At 48.7% G+C, this 14,410-nt stretch overlaps 1 protein-coding gene and 1 long non-coding RNA gene across 7 annotated transcripts in view; one reads left to right on the top strand and one right to left on the bottom strand.

Moving 5' to 3' along the window:
- The window catches only part of CABP1 (calcium binding protein 1), a 71,691-nt gene extending 68,858 nt beyond the window's left edge, over positions 1–2,833 (top strand). For all 4 annotated transcript variants that reach the window (XM_059713266.1, XM_059713267.1, XM_006259142.4 and 1 more), the window contains 2 exons: positions 188–335; positions 2,216–2,833. In XM_059713266.1, the coding sequence (XP_059569249.1) occupies positions 188–335; positions 2,216–2,241 (174 nt within the window). In that variant the 3' untranslated portion in view covers positions 2,242–2,833. The remainder of the gene's footprint in view (positions 1–187; positions 336–2,215) is intronic.
- Positions 1,463–14,379, bottom strand: LOC109284660 (uncharacterized). 3 transcript variants are annotated; one of them, XR_009455014.1, is made up of 4 exons: positions 14,274–14,379; positions 11,711–11,772; positions 6,948–11,168; positions 1,463–2,559 (listed from the first exon to the last, which is right to left on the bottom strand). It is a non-coding gene; the product is annotated as an uncharacterized LOC109284660 (long non-coding RNA). The 3 variants fall into 3 exon arrangements; XR_009455015.1 differs by lacking the exon at positions 11,711–11,772; XR_009455013.1 differs by lacking the exons at positions 11,711–11,772; positions 14,274–14,379 and having other exon boundaries at positions 6,948–11,702.
- Positions 14,380–14,410: the final 31 nt, after the last annotated feature.

The raw sequence follows: 14,410 nt of genomic DNA, 5'->3' as shown, positions 1-14,410 counted from the left end.
CAGAAGAAGAAGGCCAAGGAAGGAGAAGGGGGAGCCAAGAGGGACAGTAGGGACCTCCAGGAGCAATTGATACCTCAAGTAGGGGAAGACACAAGGTCCAGTTCTGGAACCTCTGGCTGCTGAAAAAGGTAAGACAGGCTCCACTCGTTAACTGTTCCTCCTGCTGGCATGTGTTGTGTTCCTGCAGTTTGACACCAACGGTGATGGAGAGATCAGCACTAGTGAGCTTCGGGAGGCCATGAAAAAGCTGTTGGGGCAGCAGGTGGGCCATCGGGATATTGAGGAGATCATCCGGGATGTGGACCTGAATGGAGATGGGCATGTTGATTTTGAAGGTGAGAGGGAATACACCCCTGCCCCCTTCACTGAGATGTGGCAGATCTTCAGCTCAGCAGCTGGCTCACAGCCCTGCTTCAAGAATGGAGAACAGAAAAAGATCAGCATGGGGGCAGCATGACCTCTGCTTAGTATTCCCAGCTTCCTCTTTGAGGCCCAGATATCTGTCCCATAGGCTACAGGGAGAGAGGCAGCTGGCTTTGAATCTCCTGGGGTTTCTCCTGGGTGGGTGAGGAGACTGGAGGAGAGATAGCTAAGATCAGAAATTCCTGGATTGTGAGGTTTGTCTGTAGAGATTTTCTCACTGCTTATCAGTGTCAAGCATGGATCTTGAGCTATGAGAGAGTGCCCCTGTGAGAGAAGCATCCACTGCATGGCATGTGTAGCACCAGACATCTCTTGATGGGCCATTTCTGTTTCCTCTTTGACCATTTAAAAGGGCCTGGGTGTCTCTTTGCCTAGCTAGGTTTGCTATTTCCCTTACTGCAACCGTGGATCATTTTATTTGGGTTTTATATATATTTTTATTTTACATCTTTCTCCTGGAAGACAGTCCCTTGTTAGATTCATTTGCTGACTTATCATATATATGTGACCTAGTGGCTCCATGTGTGTCTCACTGAAGGATCCCAATTTGAATCCAGACTTGGACTTCCATTCTCCATGCAGGAGGAAGCTGGGAATAGTGAGCAAGTGTTATACTACTGCCTGTTACTTCATGGCAGCCTCAGCCTTCATTTAGGAGTGCTGTTAAAGGTTCTTGTAATGGAGTTCAGACTTCAGTCAGGGAAGAGACTAGTGATCAGACATGCAAAACAGTTAGGGGATAGGTTTATGAACAAGATTGGGTTTGGGGAAGGTATTTAAAAGGGTGGCAGGCTGTTTCCTAGTACTTTAAAATATTTCTTAGGAAAGTGGTTCTCTGACTAGTTAGTCTGCACTTGGTGGTGGTGCAGAGGGCTGACGGGTCATAAGGCATTTGCACTACTTGTTTCCAGCTACTAAATTGTATCAGACAGCTACAACTCATAGAAATACCATCCTGATATTATTTTTCCATGTGAGCAATTGCTATGGTTGCCCAAGGGCAACTTCATGAATTAGAAGAAATATGTCCAGGAGACAGTTTCTAAATTAAGATTAAATCCATTTTATTAAGACCTTGAGTACATGTCTCAAAAGTAAACTGGCCTGTTTTTTTCATTCCTAGGCAAATTGAGTGCAAAATTAAAATGCGTTCAGATCGAGTAGCATTTTACATTCCATTTCCATAGAAGTAATTGATTCCCCAAACAACATGTGGTAGAGAAACAGGCCAAGGACCTCCCTGAAGTTCAAATGTATCCTGAAGACTGCAGCATCTATCAAACAAAATTGTTTCCACAGAAAGTCAAGTATCTCCTCAAGCTGCAGTACTCCCATGTATTTAGTGCTTCCCTAACATGGCAATATCTCACTGAAACTGCAGCATATTCCCAAAACTGCTATAACTCTATAAATCAGTGGTTCCGTAAGCAGCCTTCTCTTCCTGAAATTATGGTGGAGTCTGAGAAGATGCTATCTGTTATACTGTTTACTAAGGAGTTTATTGAGAAAATAAGCTATCACATAGTTTTAGGGCAGCAGTCCTAGCTGATAAACTGCCCTGGCTAGTAAGATCTTGTAACTCTAGCAGTGTGCCAGGAACCAAGGTCTATTTTGTGTTAACTCTCCAGAGTCAGCAAAGAAGCAAAGCAGATCTGGGGAGTGTGGGTGCAGCTTTCTAGTCTTTCCTTATCCCACTGCCATCACAGTTTCTCAGGATAAAAAGAAGCAGGACAAGGGGGATTGATGCATTAGTTGCTCTGCTTCAGGCTCTCTGATTTTTCATTGGCTGCAGAGTTTGTTCGGATGATGTCCCGTTGAAGGTTATTCTCAGCTGAAGAGGAACCAGCACCTTACAGAGGGCAGAAGAGGACCTAGGTGGAGCATCTAGCCCCGATGTTGCCACACAAAGGTTAACAGGCTGGCTGCATTTGAGACAGTGCGAGGCAACCCGCCTCTCCTCCCCTAAAGTGGTCCCCACGTCCTTCCGCCCTTTCACACTGTGAAAGACTCGCACCTCCTACAACTGGAACCGTTCCTCAGAGATGACGACTGCCGCAGAGCCAGGACTCGCCACGATGCTGGGACGTTTGCAACTTTAGACACCTCCTCCCTTGCTTTTTAATCACCTGCCAACTGCTGCAAAACAAGTGAAAGAGAGACCCTATCAGATGGGTGGACGAGAGTTAAGCCCTCTGGGATCGGTGATGGCAGCAGGGTGCACTGTGCACCTCTCGGTTTCCCTTGGTGACCCGTGTCTGTTTTTGCTGTCTGTGTGTGTCTGTCTGTCTGTCTGTGTGGAGTTATTTATGCCCCCAGTACCTTCTCCTGTCTCCTTTTGTTTATATTTACTAAGAGCAAATACAAATATACATTTGGGAAAAACAGAAAAGAGATAAATATGCAAGCTGAAGCTGTGTGAAGTCCTGAGGTTTCTGTGGGAGGCAGGGGGCAGGCTTGGGGTGGGAAAACAGCTGACATCCACTCTGGGCCTATGGTAGTCAGAGGGTGAGCTGGGGCTTGCAGGGGGCTGCTGTTTTGCCTGTGTGCCAGCCCCATCCTCTAGCTCTGGCACAGAAATAGGTGCTGAGCATGCACCAGGTGGCAAGGAGTCACAGGCTGGGATATAAGGTCTCTTCAGGGGCACTAGTATCTGGGACTGTGTGAGGGGAAGCTGTCTGATTGGCATCTTGCCACACTGCCCTGCCCCCTGGTATGAGGCAGCCAATCAGGCAGTGCCCTCCTTCCCCATCCCTCTGGCCTGGGGTTGCTGAGGAGAGGGCAGGGGCAGGTGGCTGCCTCTTCCTCCCTGCCCTGTCTCTTGGGAGGGACAGGGAGGGCTACCCCATGTCCCCTCCATGCAGTACCCTGCCCAGGGAAGGGCAGAGGGTGACAGCCCCTGGAGCTGCCCCCTGCCAGTGCAGCGAACAAGGAGTCCCCATCTGCCCACCAGGACTGGAGAAGAGGACCCCGTAGCTGCATTCTGGCCTGGAGGGCGGTGAAGAGCCAGGAACTGCAGTGCGGAGCAGAGTTGAGTTTGGGGCGCTGGGGAACAGAGGGGCAGGATTACAGGGCTAAGGAGACAGCGTCAGGGCAAAGCAGAGGGGGCTGGCTGATAAGGGAGGTCCATTGTTTTGAAGGGAGAGACAAGGGGATGGTGACACCCTCCCCCGACTTTTTTACCACTTCAAACTGAGGACCAGGTATTTGTGCAGCCAGAGGCCTCGTATCCACAGTGCAGCTCTGGAACTCAGCGGAACTGCAGCAGGCGGCTGGACGGCCACGGGGGATCCAGAAGCCTTGTGGCCATTTGTCTGTTGTCTTGAGGAAGCGAACCCGAGAGTAGTGTGCAGCTCTATAGTCCAGACTGTAACAGCATCCCCAGGCCCTGCCTGCCCGACTCCTGCACTATCAGGTTCATTGTCCCCTCCCATCTCCCTCCTTCTCTTCTTCCCTTGGACTGTCCTGTTCCCCACTGTCCCTGACTAGGCAGATGCTGGGGCTGCCCCATTTCTCAAGGCTGTCACTCTTAATAGCTCACTGAACCTAGTTCCCCCTGTTGCTGAAGGGGCACATCTCCCTTTCTTTGGCATCCTGGGGCTATTCTCTTCTCCCCAGCTGTCCATCTTTCTAGGACCAGGCCTCAGGCCTGCTTCACCTGCTGCTGTTTTGTCTCTTCCCCCCCAAAACTCTCCAGTTACAAAATTATAAGTTACAGCCCAGGGAATTATGCACCTGAGCAATTTTACACACCAAACATATGACCCTGCAAAATTGCATAATTTAAGACAAGTGGGCTCTGTGCCTCCACCTCTGTGGGGCTCCTGGCACTCCAGCTGGGATCCCCATGTGGAGGCACCGAGTAAGAGAGTGTGGTGGCGCGTGACTAGACAGCTGGTGAGTGGGGAGGGAAACTCCTGCCTGCAGTAGGGGGCTTATGGCACTGCAGGCGGGAGCCATGTGCTATTGGGCCGGATGGGCTCCATGCCTCCATGTGGGGCTTCCAAGCACTCCAGCAGAAAGCCACATGTGGAGGCACAGAGCCTGCCTGGCCCCATGGCACACAACTCCGGGCCTCCACGTGTGGCTTCCCGCTGAGTACTAGAAGCCCCACTTGGAGGCAAAAAGCTCACCTGGAATGATGGCATGTGGCTCCCCCCTGCAGTGCCATGAGCCCCACATGCTGGCCTGGAGCCTGCCTGGTCTGATCTGAAGGTGCGTGCCAGTGGGCCGGGCTGGGTCAGACCGGATCCATGCCCACATGGTCAGCCCCTGGGGATCTGCCTGCTGCAACCATGAACACCCCAAGGGCCTGCTGCTTGCTGCTGCCACCAGTACACCATGGTGGGGAGGGGCGCCACAAACCCCACACCCACCTAGATGGGGGTTTTGGCATGGATATTAAGGATGTAAGATGAAATGTAAAAAGTAATTAATTTTGCATAATTCTGAATGTTCTGTGCATAATTCCCTGGGGCGTAATAAGTATGCATGTGAAGTTGTTTGTACAGGATTGCGTATGGGGAAGGACTTGTCTGTAGATAGTTTAGGGAATGCAGGTAGGGAGTGACGTGCTGGAAGAGCAAGTTTAGGTGTATGTGGGTGTACAAATGAAAGCAGCATATGAGTGTAAGTGATACAAAGAGGAACATACATAAGCTCATAAGAGATGACAGGAAGGTGTGTGTGACTGCATGCAAGCAAGAGCATAGGCCCATGATATGCGAGTGCCACGCAGATGCCAGTGATGAGCACAATCTAGAACCCAAGCTATATATGTGCACATGGTGTGTGCATGTGCTAAGAATATGTGTATGCACCGGAGGGACTGTGGGAGTAAGTGTGCCTGCACGTGGCATGGTGAGTGACATGGTTTTGGAGGTGGGGGTTGGGAAAGAACCGGTATGCATATGCCTTGAGAATAGATGGGCAAAGCAGCAGCAGTAACTGTCTCTTTGGCTGCCTGCTCCTGCACTGAGCAGCAACATCCCTATGCCTGCAGCAACAGATGGTGGGATGTTTTCTTAATTTCTTTAAAAACAAAACATGTGTGATGTCCATATTGCACAGGATTCCCCACAATGCACCATCCCAGCCACAAGGCACATCTCTGCTTACTACTGTTGCTGCTGCTGGGTGGCAGCTTACAAATAAACACTGACCCCTGGCACAGCCCTGCCAAACCAGCAGCCAGCACACTGTAGGGGCACACTACCTGCACGGCTGGGAGCCACTGACAGACAGGAGATTGAGGAGCTACTTCTTTCTCGTGACACGAGAGATCACAGCCATTTTCATTGAGGGGAGAGAATTTAAGTAATTCCTGTCACTTGGGAAGGTCAGGTCTGGCTCTTGCTGGGTGGAGATGTTGGGATGTGGTTAACACTATGGCACATCACTGCAGACTAGGGTAGGAGAGGCTGGGTGTCAAAGAGTATGGATGTCCTGGTGTAGAGTTGTGTTGGATGGAGAAGCTACTTGGGCTACAATGGACCTGGAAGCCCAGGAGCATCTACTGAGGAAAGACTCAGCATCCCCCCACAAATGTTCAGCAGCTCATCCCTGTGTTAGGAACAGGTTGGAGAGGACAGCTCTGCAAACATGCAGTGGTGACTTCTGCTTCTTGCTGAAGCCTTTCCCCCCCTTCCCTCCCTCTGCAAAACCTGGCTTTATTTGCATGCATAATCTCAAATAATCCGAGGGAGTTTGTGATTTTCTTGTGCAGATGGGGGGCAGAGATTAAACCTTCATCCTAATAATCTCATTCTCCAGATAATCCCTTTGCTTTCATCTCCCAGTCAGCCCTGGGAAGGCCTCCAAATAGCCCTGCAAGACAATATGGAACAAGCAAGGCTCCATCTGTCTCCCTTCTCTGTCAGGATCTCTAGGCAGGGTCTCTCTGCTAGTCAGAATAAGACCCACCTCCTCAGACTGCTATCTTCAAACATCTGTCTGTAGTTTAGTGCAACTGCAGCTCCTCTAGATGCCCCTAGTCTGATCTCTGCTGTCACCAAAAGCCCTGATCCTGCTTCCCAAAAGGTCTGTGTTCCCCACCTTCCAGGCACCCTGAGTTCCCAGCATTCCTCGAGATGCATTCTGGCTCTGCCCAGCCTCTGCAGTGAATGCTTGGGGTCCCCACCAGCCCTGCCCTTCCCTCAAGTGATGGAAGGTTTCACCTGTGCAAGATACACAGGTGTGACTCCTAATGGAACAATGTCAGCTCAACTGCTGGGGAACAGGGACAGCTCAAGGGACTGGAAAGACAACACTGAAATCCAGTGTAAATACATCCTGAGTCAAAAGAGGTGGACAACTGTGGATCAGTAAAAGGACACAGAGCCTTTCATGTCTGTGGCACAAGTTCATGTCTAATGTGGTAGTGACTGAGAGTTGTTATTATGGACAGGTAGATGTCCAGTGACCTGAGCAGGTTCCTCCCCTGCCCCCAGGAGAGCCACAGAAGCAACAAGCCTGGTGGGCCAGGGGTGTGAACCCCTGAATTGGGATGTGAATCAGTGAATACTCACCAACTTATCTGGCACAAGGAATGATACTCTAACTATGGAGGGCAGGGGGTAGAGGAGGGAGCAGCACACCGCTTTTACTCTTCCCCTGTTCACAGCAGGGCTTGGTAACCTTCTGTAAGACAAATGTACCATAGAATTCACAAGAAGAAAGTTTATAAAAGGCTACTAGTCTCCAAAGCCCCTCCAGCACTGCCCATCAGACACCCATGTTCACACACATACACCCCACCCCGCAACAGGAGGGAAGGGATGCCAAGGCCTATGCCCCCATTAGAAGCAAGAGACAATGGGCCAGGTTGTTGGGCAGCTGGTGAGCTAGGCACTGGGGATAGATTTGCCGAAGTTCTTAGGCCCCAGCTGCTGCCAAACTGCCCCTTCAGGTTGCCATATCCAAACGTTAGAACCTCAAAACCCCTGCTCACTTGCTGCCTGGCTCCACAAGCTCCCAAGTTTGTGCTAGTAAGTTCCTAGGGCTGCAAATGTTGTTTTCCCAGAATTGCCAGGATAAGGGCTGTCTGACTTCTTGGTGGCTGGGGGCCACACACCTGATGGGCCGCATCACCACAAACTACACTGGATCCCTGGCCCACGTGAGCACTCCCCTTGCTGCAACCCCCTCGTCCTGCTGCACCATGTGTACACATCCTGGTCCCTCTTCCCCTGCAGTGCAGCAAAGGTACCCTAGGTGGCAGGCTCCCCGAGGCTGTGCCACGCCATCCTGCCCTGACCCCTGGGGCAAGGGCAGGAAGCAGAAACAAGAGGAAGGGGAACTGCAGAGCCCCTAGCTGCTGATTCTGCTGCTGCTACAGCCAGAGCAAGGGCAGGAGCGGTGGCTGGCTGGGAGCCTGGAAGCTGTAAACTGACCCCTCACAGGCTGCATGTGATCTGGCCACCAGTTGGACAGCCCTGGCTTAGGCCTTGACAGTGTTGAGCAGCTTGCTACTCAGTTGAGGTCTGGAGCTCTGTCTTGTAATGAATGAAGGACTCACCTGCAAGCCTGGTCAGTAGGCATTCTCAGAACACATCCATCAGTCCTGGTGTGCACAAGCATGGCCAGAGGAGACAGTGTCCTAACTTTGACCAGGTAGCAAATACTTAAAGCACCTACCTCAAGAGTCTGACCACTCCCATGTCATGTTCTTATACTCTGCTTAAAATAAAGATATTGCACACCACACTGCTGTGCAGACACCCGCTCTACCCGGGTATCAGGAGCATTTGAGTCATGGAAGTACAGAGCCCTGCACAAGCTAGGCTACACTGTTGAGAAGCATACAGTCTGGACAGTCTAAGTCTTTCTGAGGGGTAGGACTCAGGACATGCCCCTGCCATCAGGATCTCCTATTGGCTTTGTTAAGCAGCTTCTCTTTCAGCATGATCTCAATATTTGGTGTGTAATGCCCTCCCTGGAGGCAGAGGCACCACTAGTGACTGAACACATAAGATAGGCCAAAGCCCTCCTGTGGTCTATCCCTACAGCCCCAGAGAATCTCCTCCAAGTCCCCACAGTGATCCTGCTTTGCATTAACCCCCGTGCAGCACGGAGCAACAGCTCTGAACAGCAGGGGAATGTTTCCCAGCTACAGCCTACGGGGAGGGGTTGTCCCTATGCCCCAGACAAACCTGACTGCTTCAAGACTAGTGTAAAAGAATTCCCTGCATTCATCCTTCACCCATCTCTCAGGTCTGTTGTGGCTGAGCAACATCTGTCCATCCACATCCCTCACCTGTGACAGCAGGTGCAGGCACTTCTGATCCTCATTAGTAACATGACAAAACCATGCCAGTTGCATCATCCTGCCCAGGAACCCAAGGCACTTTCCAAACAACAGACGTGCAGCACCACCAACATGCCACCAGGAGGAAGGAAGTCCATCAAGGAATGCAGATGCTAGGAGATATCTAGCATCCATGCAGAATGGAAAGGAGCTATGTTTTGCAGGTCCCGTAATCTTAAATCCTCCCCACAAGGGTTGGAAGGCAGCTTCTGCCTTGGCAAGATGGTAGGACTGAGTTGATTCCCTAGGGCTTTGAAGTCATGAACAAACTACTGTCATCTAGGTGCTTATCCCCCACAAACAACCCCTGCCTCTTCACAGCACTGACTCAGACTGGCTCTCCCCTTACCCATTTCATTTCCCTTTCCTGACTGACTCATTGCAGTAACTTGTGGCACACAAGGAGTTTAAGTGATTAGCTGCTCCACTGCTGACCTAAGATCCTCAGAGTTTAAATGGAGAAATCTTGAGGGATTAGCAGGGATCCCCTGTAATCAGTACAAATGAGCCCTAAAGAGCCTCCCCTGCCCTTCTAACCTGATGGCATTGTTCCAGGCAAGGCTGCTTTCACTCTCTTGCTAACTGAATTAAGGGGACACCTGGTAGGTCACAAGCACGGCAGCGAGATGGAGATTAGAGTGGATTTGATCAGATACCTCCAGGCTCTGGGACAGTCTGAGCCACAGGGTGATGGCATCTAAGGAAATTTGTCCCATTAAGATTGCAAAGGCCTGTCAGGGTAGTGGGCAGGGGTCCAGCATGGGGGTGTTTAATCTGTTCTCAGGGTATCACAAACAGGGCTCTTCCTGCATTTTTCCATTTGAATACACCAAGGTGTTAGTTGTCATATTGACAGTCCCAGCTCACAGCCACACACTAATGTGAAATAATTCATGTATCAGATCCCCACCAGGGAGACAGAGGTACTATGTCTGCTGTTTGCGTGTTACCACAGATAAGGCTGATGCCCAGTGAGCCTCCATCAGCCCAGCTATGGGATTCAAACTCAGCCCAGCATCTGTCTGTACTGGTCACATTTAACACTAAAAATTCCTAGTGTAAGATCATGGCTGGAACAAACAGAGCCAAACTGGTGAAACAAGCCAGTTCTTTCCAAGGTTCATCCCTTAATGCCACAAAGTGCACTGAGGCAGCTCACTTCCTCTCTCTCTAGGGCTGTGGAAACATGAATTTAGTGAGTGAGCACTGAAATCTACACTGGAGCAGTGAGGGTGATGGGCACCCAGGGGAAATGGAAAAGACTGGGAGTTATGGAGAGTTAATTCCTCCCCAAACTAAAAGAAAAACAGGGAATTCAGTTCACTTAATGTGAAAAGCCCCTGGCAGCTATGATCTCAGCTACTTCCAAGGGCTCCAGTTATCATTGGCACTGAAGCACAGAGATGCTGTCTTCTCTGTGGCTTGCCTGGACAGGCACCATCACTGTTTAATACAACTTCACTCCCTTAGGCAGTACCAGCCTTAGGGGAGGGCAAACCAGGTGACTGCCCGGGGCTCCACACTTTAGGGGCCCCCAAAATTTTGAACCTACAATGAAACTAGAATATAGCTCAATGTTAAAAAACTCTTTCTTTGTATTATCAATATTGTATTAAGATACTTTCACTGCAGTTTCACGGATAGGGCAAAGTGAAATTTAAATTTTAAAAAATGTCCGACTTGCTTATAGGTCATCAAAATTAAACCTCTAAGGGGCCCCAAATGACTCTCTTGCCCAGGGCCCCAACAACCTTAAGGCCACCACTGCCATAGGGATAGGTGCTTCTGAGTATGCTAAGGGTCTGGGAGGCAGCTTGTAGGTGTAAGGGGCAAAGCTTCAGAGCCTGATTTTAAACAGAACCCTAGAAATGCTTTGAGAGACTAAAGCCAACTTGTTGGATACCAGGTTGAGTGGTACAGGCAGCTTGTCTGTGGAAGAGAAAGCCAGAATGAGGTGAAGTCAGACTGGTCAGAAGTGGAGTAGAACAAGTGCTACTTAGCCACAGCTGGGAGTTTCTGGGAATTTACTGGAGTTAAAAAAACTGCCACACAGAGGAACATATACAAGGCAGGTCTGTCTGCTCAGACCCTTCTTAGCAACTCCTGATCCAAGGCAGGCAGGGCAGAATGCAGCCAGGAATCGTGCTGCTGGTGGTGTTTGAGCACATTGATTTTCCAGCCCTGACTGAAGCCAAGTGTCCCAGAAAGCCTAAGGAAGGAGCTTCCTGTCTGCAACCATGCAGAACTCTTCCAGAACAGACTGCGCCTGCAGCAGGACTGACTCTTGCCATGCTCAGGGTCATTTACATAGAAAAGCCGGGGCAGCAACAGCACTCACTAGACCAGGTTCAGAAGTGTACGTCTTAGAAGCCTCTGAATTACAGGACAGCTCACACCACCTTGCATCACAGGGTCTCAGACAGCTTGTGGCAGACAATTAACCCTTTAAATAATGAGATAGTGTTACACTGGAGAATAGCAGCAAAGAGAAGTCAGGAGATAACAAAGGGCACAGAACAAGTCTGGGGCAGGGCAGACTAGAATATGGGTGATCTGACTTAGGCAACCTGCTTTACTTGGGTATTTTTGTTGCTACAGACCTTTCATTTGGGTCATGCTTTGTCAAAGTGATTCAAGCCACGTGTGTAATAGTTAACTGGCAACAACAGTTATTCAGTCATGTCCCAGTGGGAGGTACAACTGGGTTATTCAGGTTCTCTAAATGTATTGTCCTGCTTTTATAACCTAGGACAGCACTTGATGCTCAACCAACATGGAGCATCCTTCAAAGGACAATTTATACATGCATGTAAAAAATTACTTTAATAAAAATCCCTGGGTTGCTACATGTATTGAGACTTTACCCTTCTTTAATGATAGTGCTATACTAAATCTAATAAGCCCTAGTAACTTTGCAGCAGGAGAGGGAAAAGAAAACAGGTCCTGCTCCAAATGTAAACGAAAGGGTTGTGAATCTTTTATTACCTTGTAGCAGTACAAGGTCTATGATATGCAGCTGTGTAGTTCTGATTCCTACCTCTGGAGAGCTGCAACACACATCAAAATACAGCAAATGTCATAGGGTTACACTAGGGTTACAGGTTGTAGATGTATTGGTCTACAAGCAAAAGGAATCAGCAAATAAAGATTTTTTTTTGCAAATATCCAGTTAATCTAATAAAAAATATCACCTCTGCCACGAGTTCTGATTTCAAATGTCATATGCATTTTAAAACTCAAAAGAAACAAGCAGTATGTTGTGTATGTTACAGGACTCTGTGAGAGGACACGTTCATTAGTTGAGTAAGACTAGAAGTTTTGCAGTTGGTTTAATGGCAGTTTGATTTATTGGGTTTTACATGTGTGGTCAGTTTAACAATCGTTTAATAATATTTCCCCAACCTATTTTTCTAAGTAACCAGCAAGAGTCACCACCAAAGAACTGTGAAAGCTACCAGCTTCTTTCATGCTGCTGATTAGAGTTACTTTGTCCCAACTTTGCCCAGATCCTGGGATCTGTCCAGGGCCTTTGTCTTCAGACTACTGCTCTTTCCAGGGGAATGTGCAAAGTTAATACTCTTTCTTTGAGGTTTCCCCATTACAGAGATAGTAAGAGACCCTCAGTTTTTAATATTTTGAATTTAAATTGGTCCAAGTAATTTGGTGTTTCATTTCCATGGCATAGATAGCCCCTTTACTGCTTCCTTACTGCTGTTGAGAAGTATCTGTTTGGCAACACTAGGGACCCTGGTAATCACCCCTCCTCCTCCAATCTTTGGGTGGGTGATTCTCATGCTACTAAATGGTTTCTAAATCCTAACATGAATTTAATCCCATGTGATTTAATTTTGGAAGGTATCTGTTGATCAGTAGCAATTAGTTTTGAAATCATCTAACCAGCCTAATTTGACTTCTGCCACCCCATGGACTAGGCAGTAGATGGAAGGACTTGAAAAGGAGACTGGGGAAAAGGAACTGACATGAAAGATCCGATGCACCGTGCCTGCTTGCCTTTGTGGCTTTGTATCCCAGTATCCTGGGAAAGGTGGTACACCTATTGCCAGCTCTGCAGGAGACAGGTGTGCCTACATGAAGCATCTGGCAGCATAATGGCTTGTTGGATTTTTTTCTGACAACAGTCTCATTCCTTTGTGTACCCCTGGCCATTTGTAGATCTGCTCACTGTTTTCGATTTGCATCACGCAGTCCAAATCAAATTTAAATTCAAATTACACTGTAAGAGTTAATAGACAATCACTGACCATCAGGGAGATTTTCTTGCATTTTTACACTTCTTTAGTAGAGACAGCAGGGGGTGCTGGACACTGCCCACCACTCACAATCAGGGCCACAAAACTGCACTCACTACACCCGGTGGTGGGCACCAGCATCAGCAAGCCCTAGATACCTGCCATTACCTGTTAAGTAATAGTTTAAATTGCCTAGTTCAGACTGCCTTAGTATGCATTAACTTTAATCCTCACTCAATGAAGATCAGTTAGTTTAGACCAAAGTCAAATTTAATTCAGACTACAGATGTCCATGTGTATATAGTGATGGCTGTAGTCTGGATTAAGCCTAGGAAAACGTAGTCTCTAGACCACCTCAGTATCCTGAAGCATGTTGGGGCAGAATTGCTATGACCACCTACTGACCTCTAGTGACCAATTTGCACAACATCAAGAGGAGCTGCCCTCCCTCACTCCACACAGAAGGGAATCTCCAGAGATAGCTTCACAGACGGCAAAGCCAGTGAGCGTGAGCATCTCATCGAACAAGCTTGGGTTCTGCCAGGCCACATTGTGCCAGAACTTCCCAAGGGCCCTGCTACATGTCCAGATTAAAGCTGGACAGAAACCAGCTATAGAGTTGTTACACGTTTTCAAGCACTAGCTTCATAGCTGGCTGGCTCTTTTTATAGCTGGCCATTTTTGTTGTGTGGTAATAACTTTGCATATGTGGCTGGTCTAAATTTATTATGCAATTCACTAGTTAATTGTACAGTATTCACTTTGCACTTGTTGCTGGCTTTACTTCGCACATGTGGCTGGTCTAAGTTCATTGTGTAATTAACCAGTTAATTATGTAATATACCAATCAGGAATCCTAGTAGAGATGATATATTTTATTAGACCAGCAAGATTCAGGCACTGGAGAAAAGATTGTAAAAGTTCTCCTAAAAACTGTGTAATATGCAACATGTAGCAGGGGCTTAGCAAAAAAATGTACAACACCTTGACCTACAATCTGTAGTGATTAATTTATGGGTCAAGGGGAAGACTGTGCACAAAATGAGCACACTGCAGAGGAAAGGAGCTTGGGATACAAGGCAATAAGGGGCCAGGCCTGCGTGGCCAGGCTGGGTGCAAGCAGGACACCACAGGCATTCAGCTGCAAGTCTGAGGCTTCAAAAGACACCCAGGGGAAGAAGAGAGACGAGGTCCCAGTGGCATTCGCAGTCACACTTGGGCAAGTGGGAATAATGCAAGGCTGTTTGGCCCCATTTTCACTACCCTGCAGGTTTTCTTCACTGTCCCGGCGACCTCACCTGCAAGCCCTCCAAGGCACCCCCGCGAATATCAGCATGGTCCGACTCCCACGTGTGACACACATGGTCTTCCCCGGCGGCAAATCCCCTGCCCGGCCCCGACCGCTCTCACCCGGGGAAGGACTCGTTGCCATGGG

Source organism: Alligator mississippiensis, chromosome 10 (genome assembly GCF_030867095.1).
Source record: "Alligator mississippiensis isolate rAllMis1 chromosome 10, rAllMis1, whole genome shotgun sequence".
Taxonomy (NCBI): domain Eukaryota; kingdom Metazoa; phylum Chordata; order Crocodylia; family Alligatoridae; genus Alligator; species Alligator mississippiensis.
This window is presented reverse-complemented; position numbering and strand designations above follow the sequence as displayed.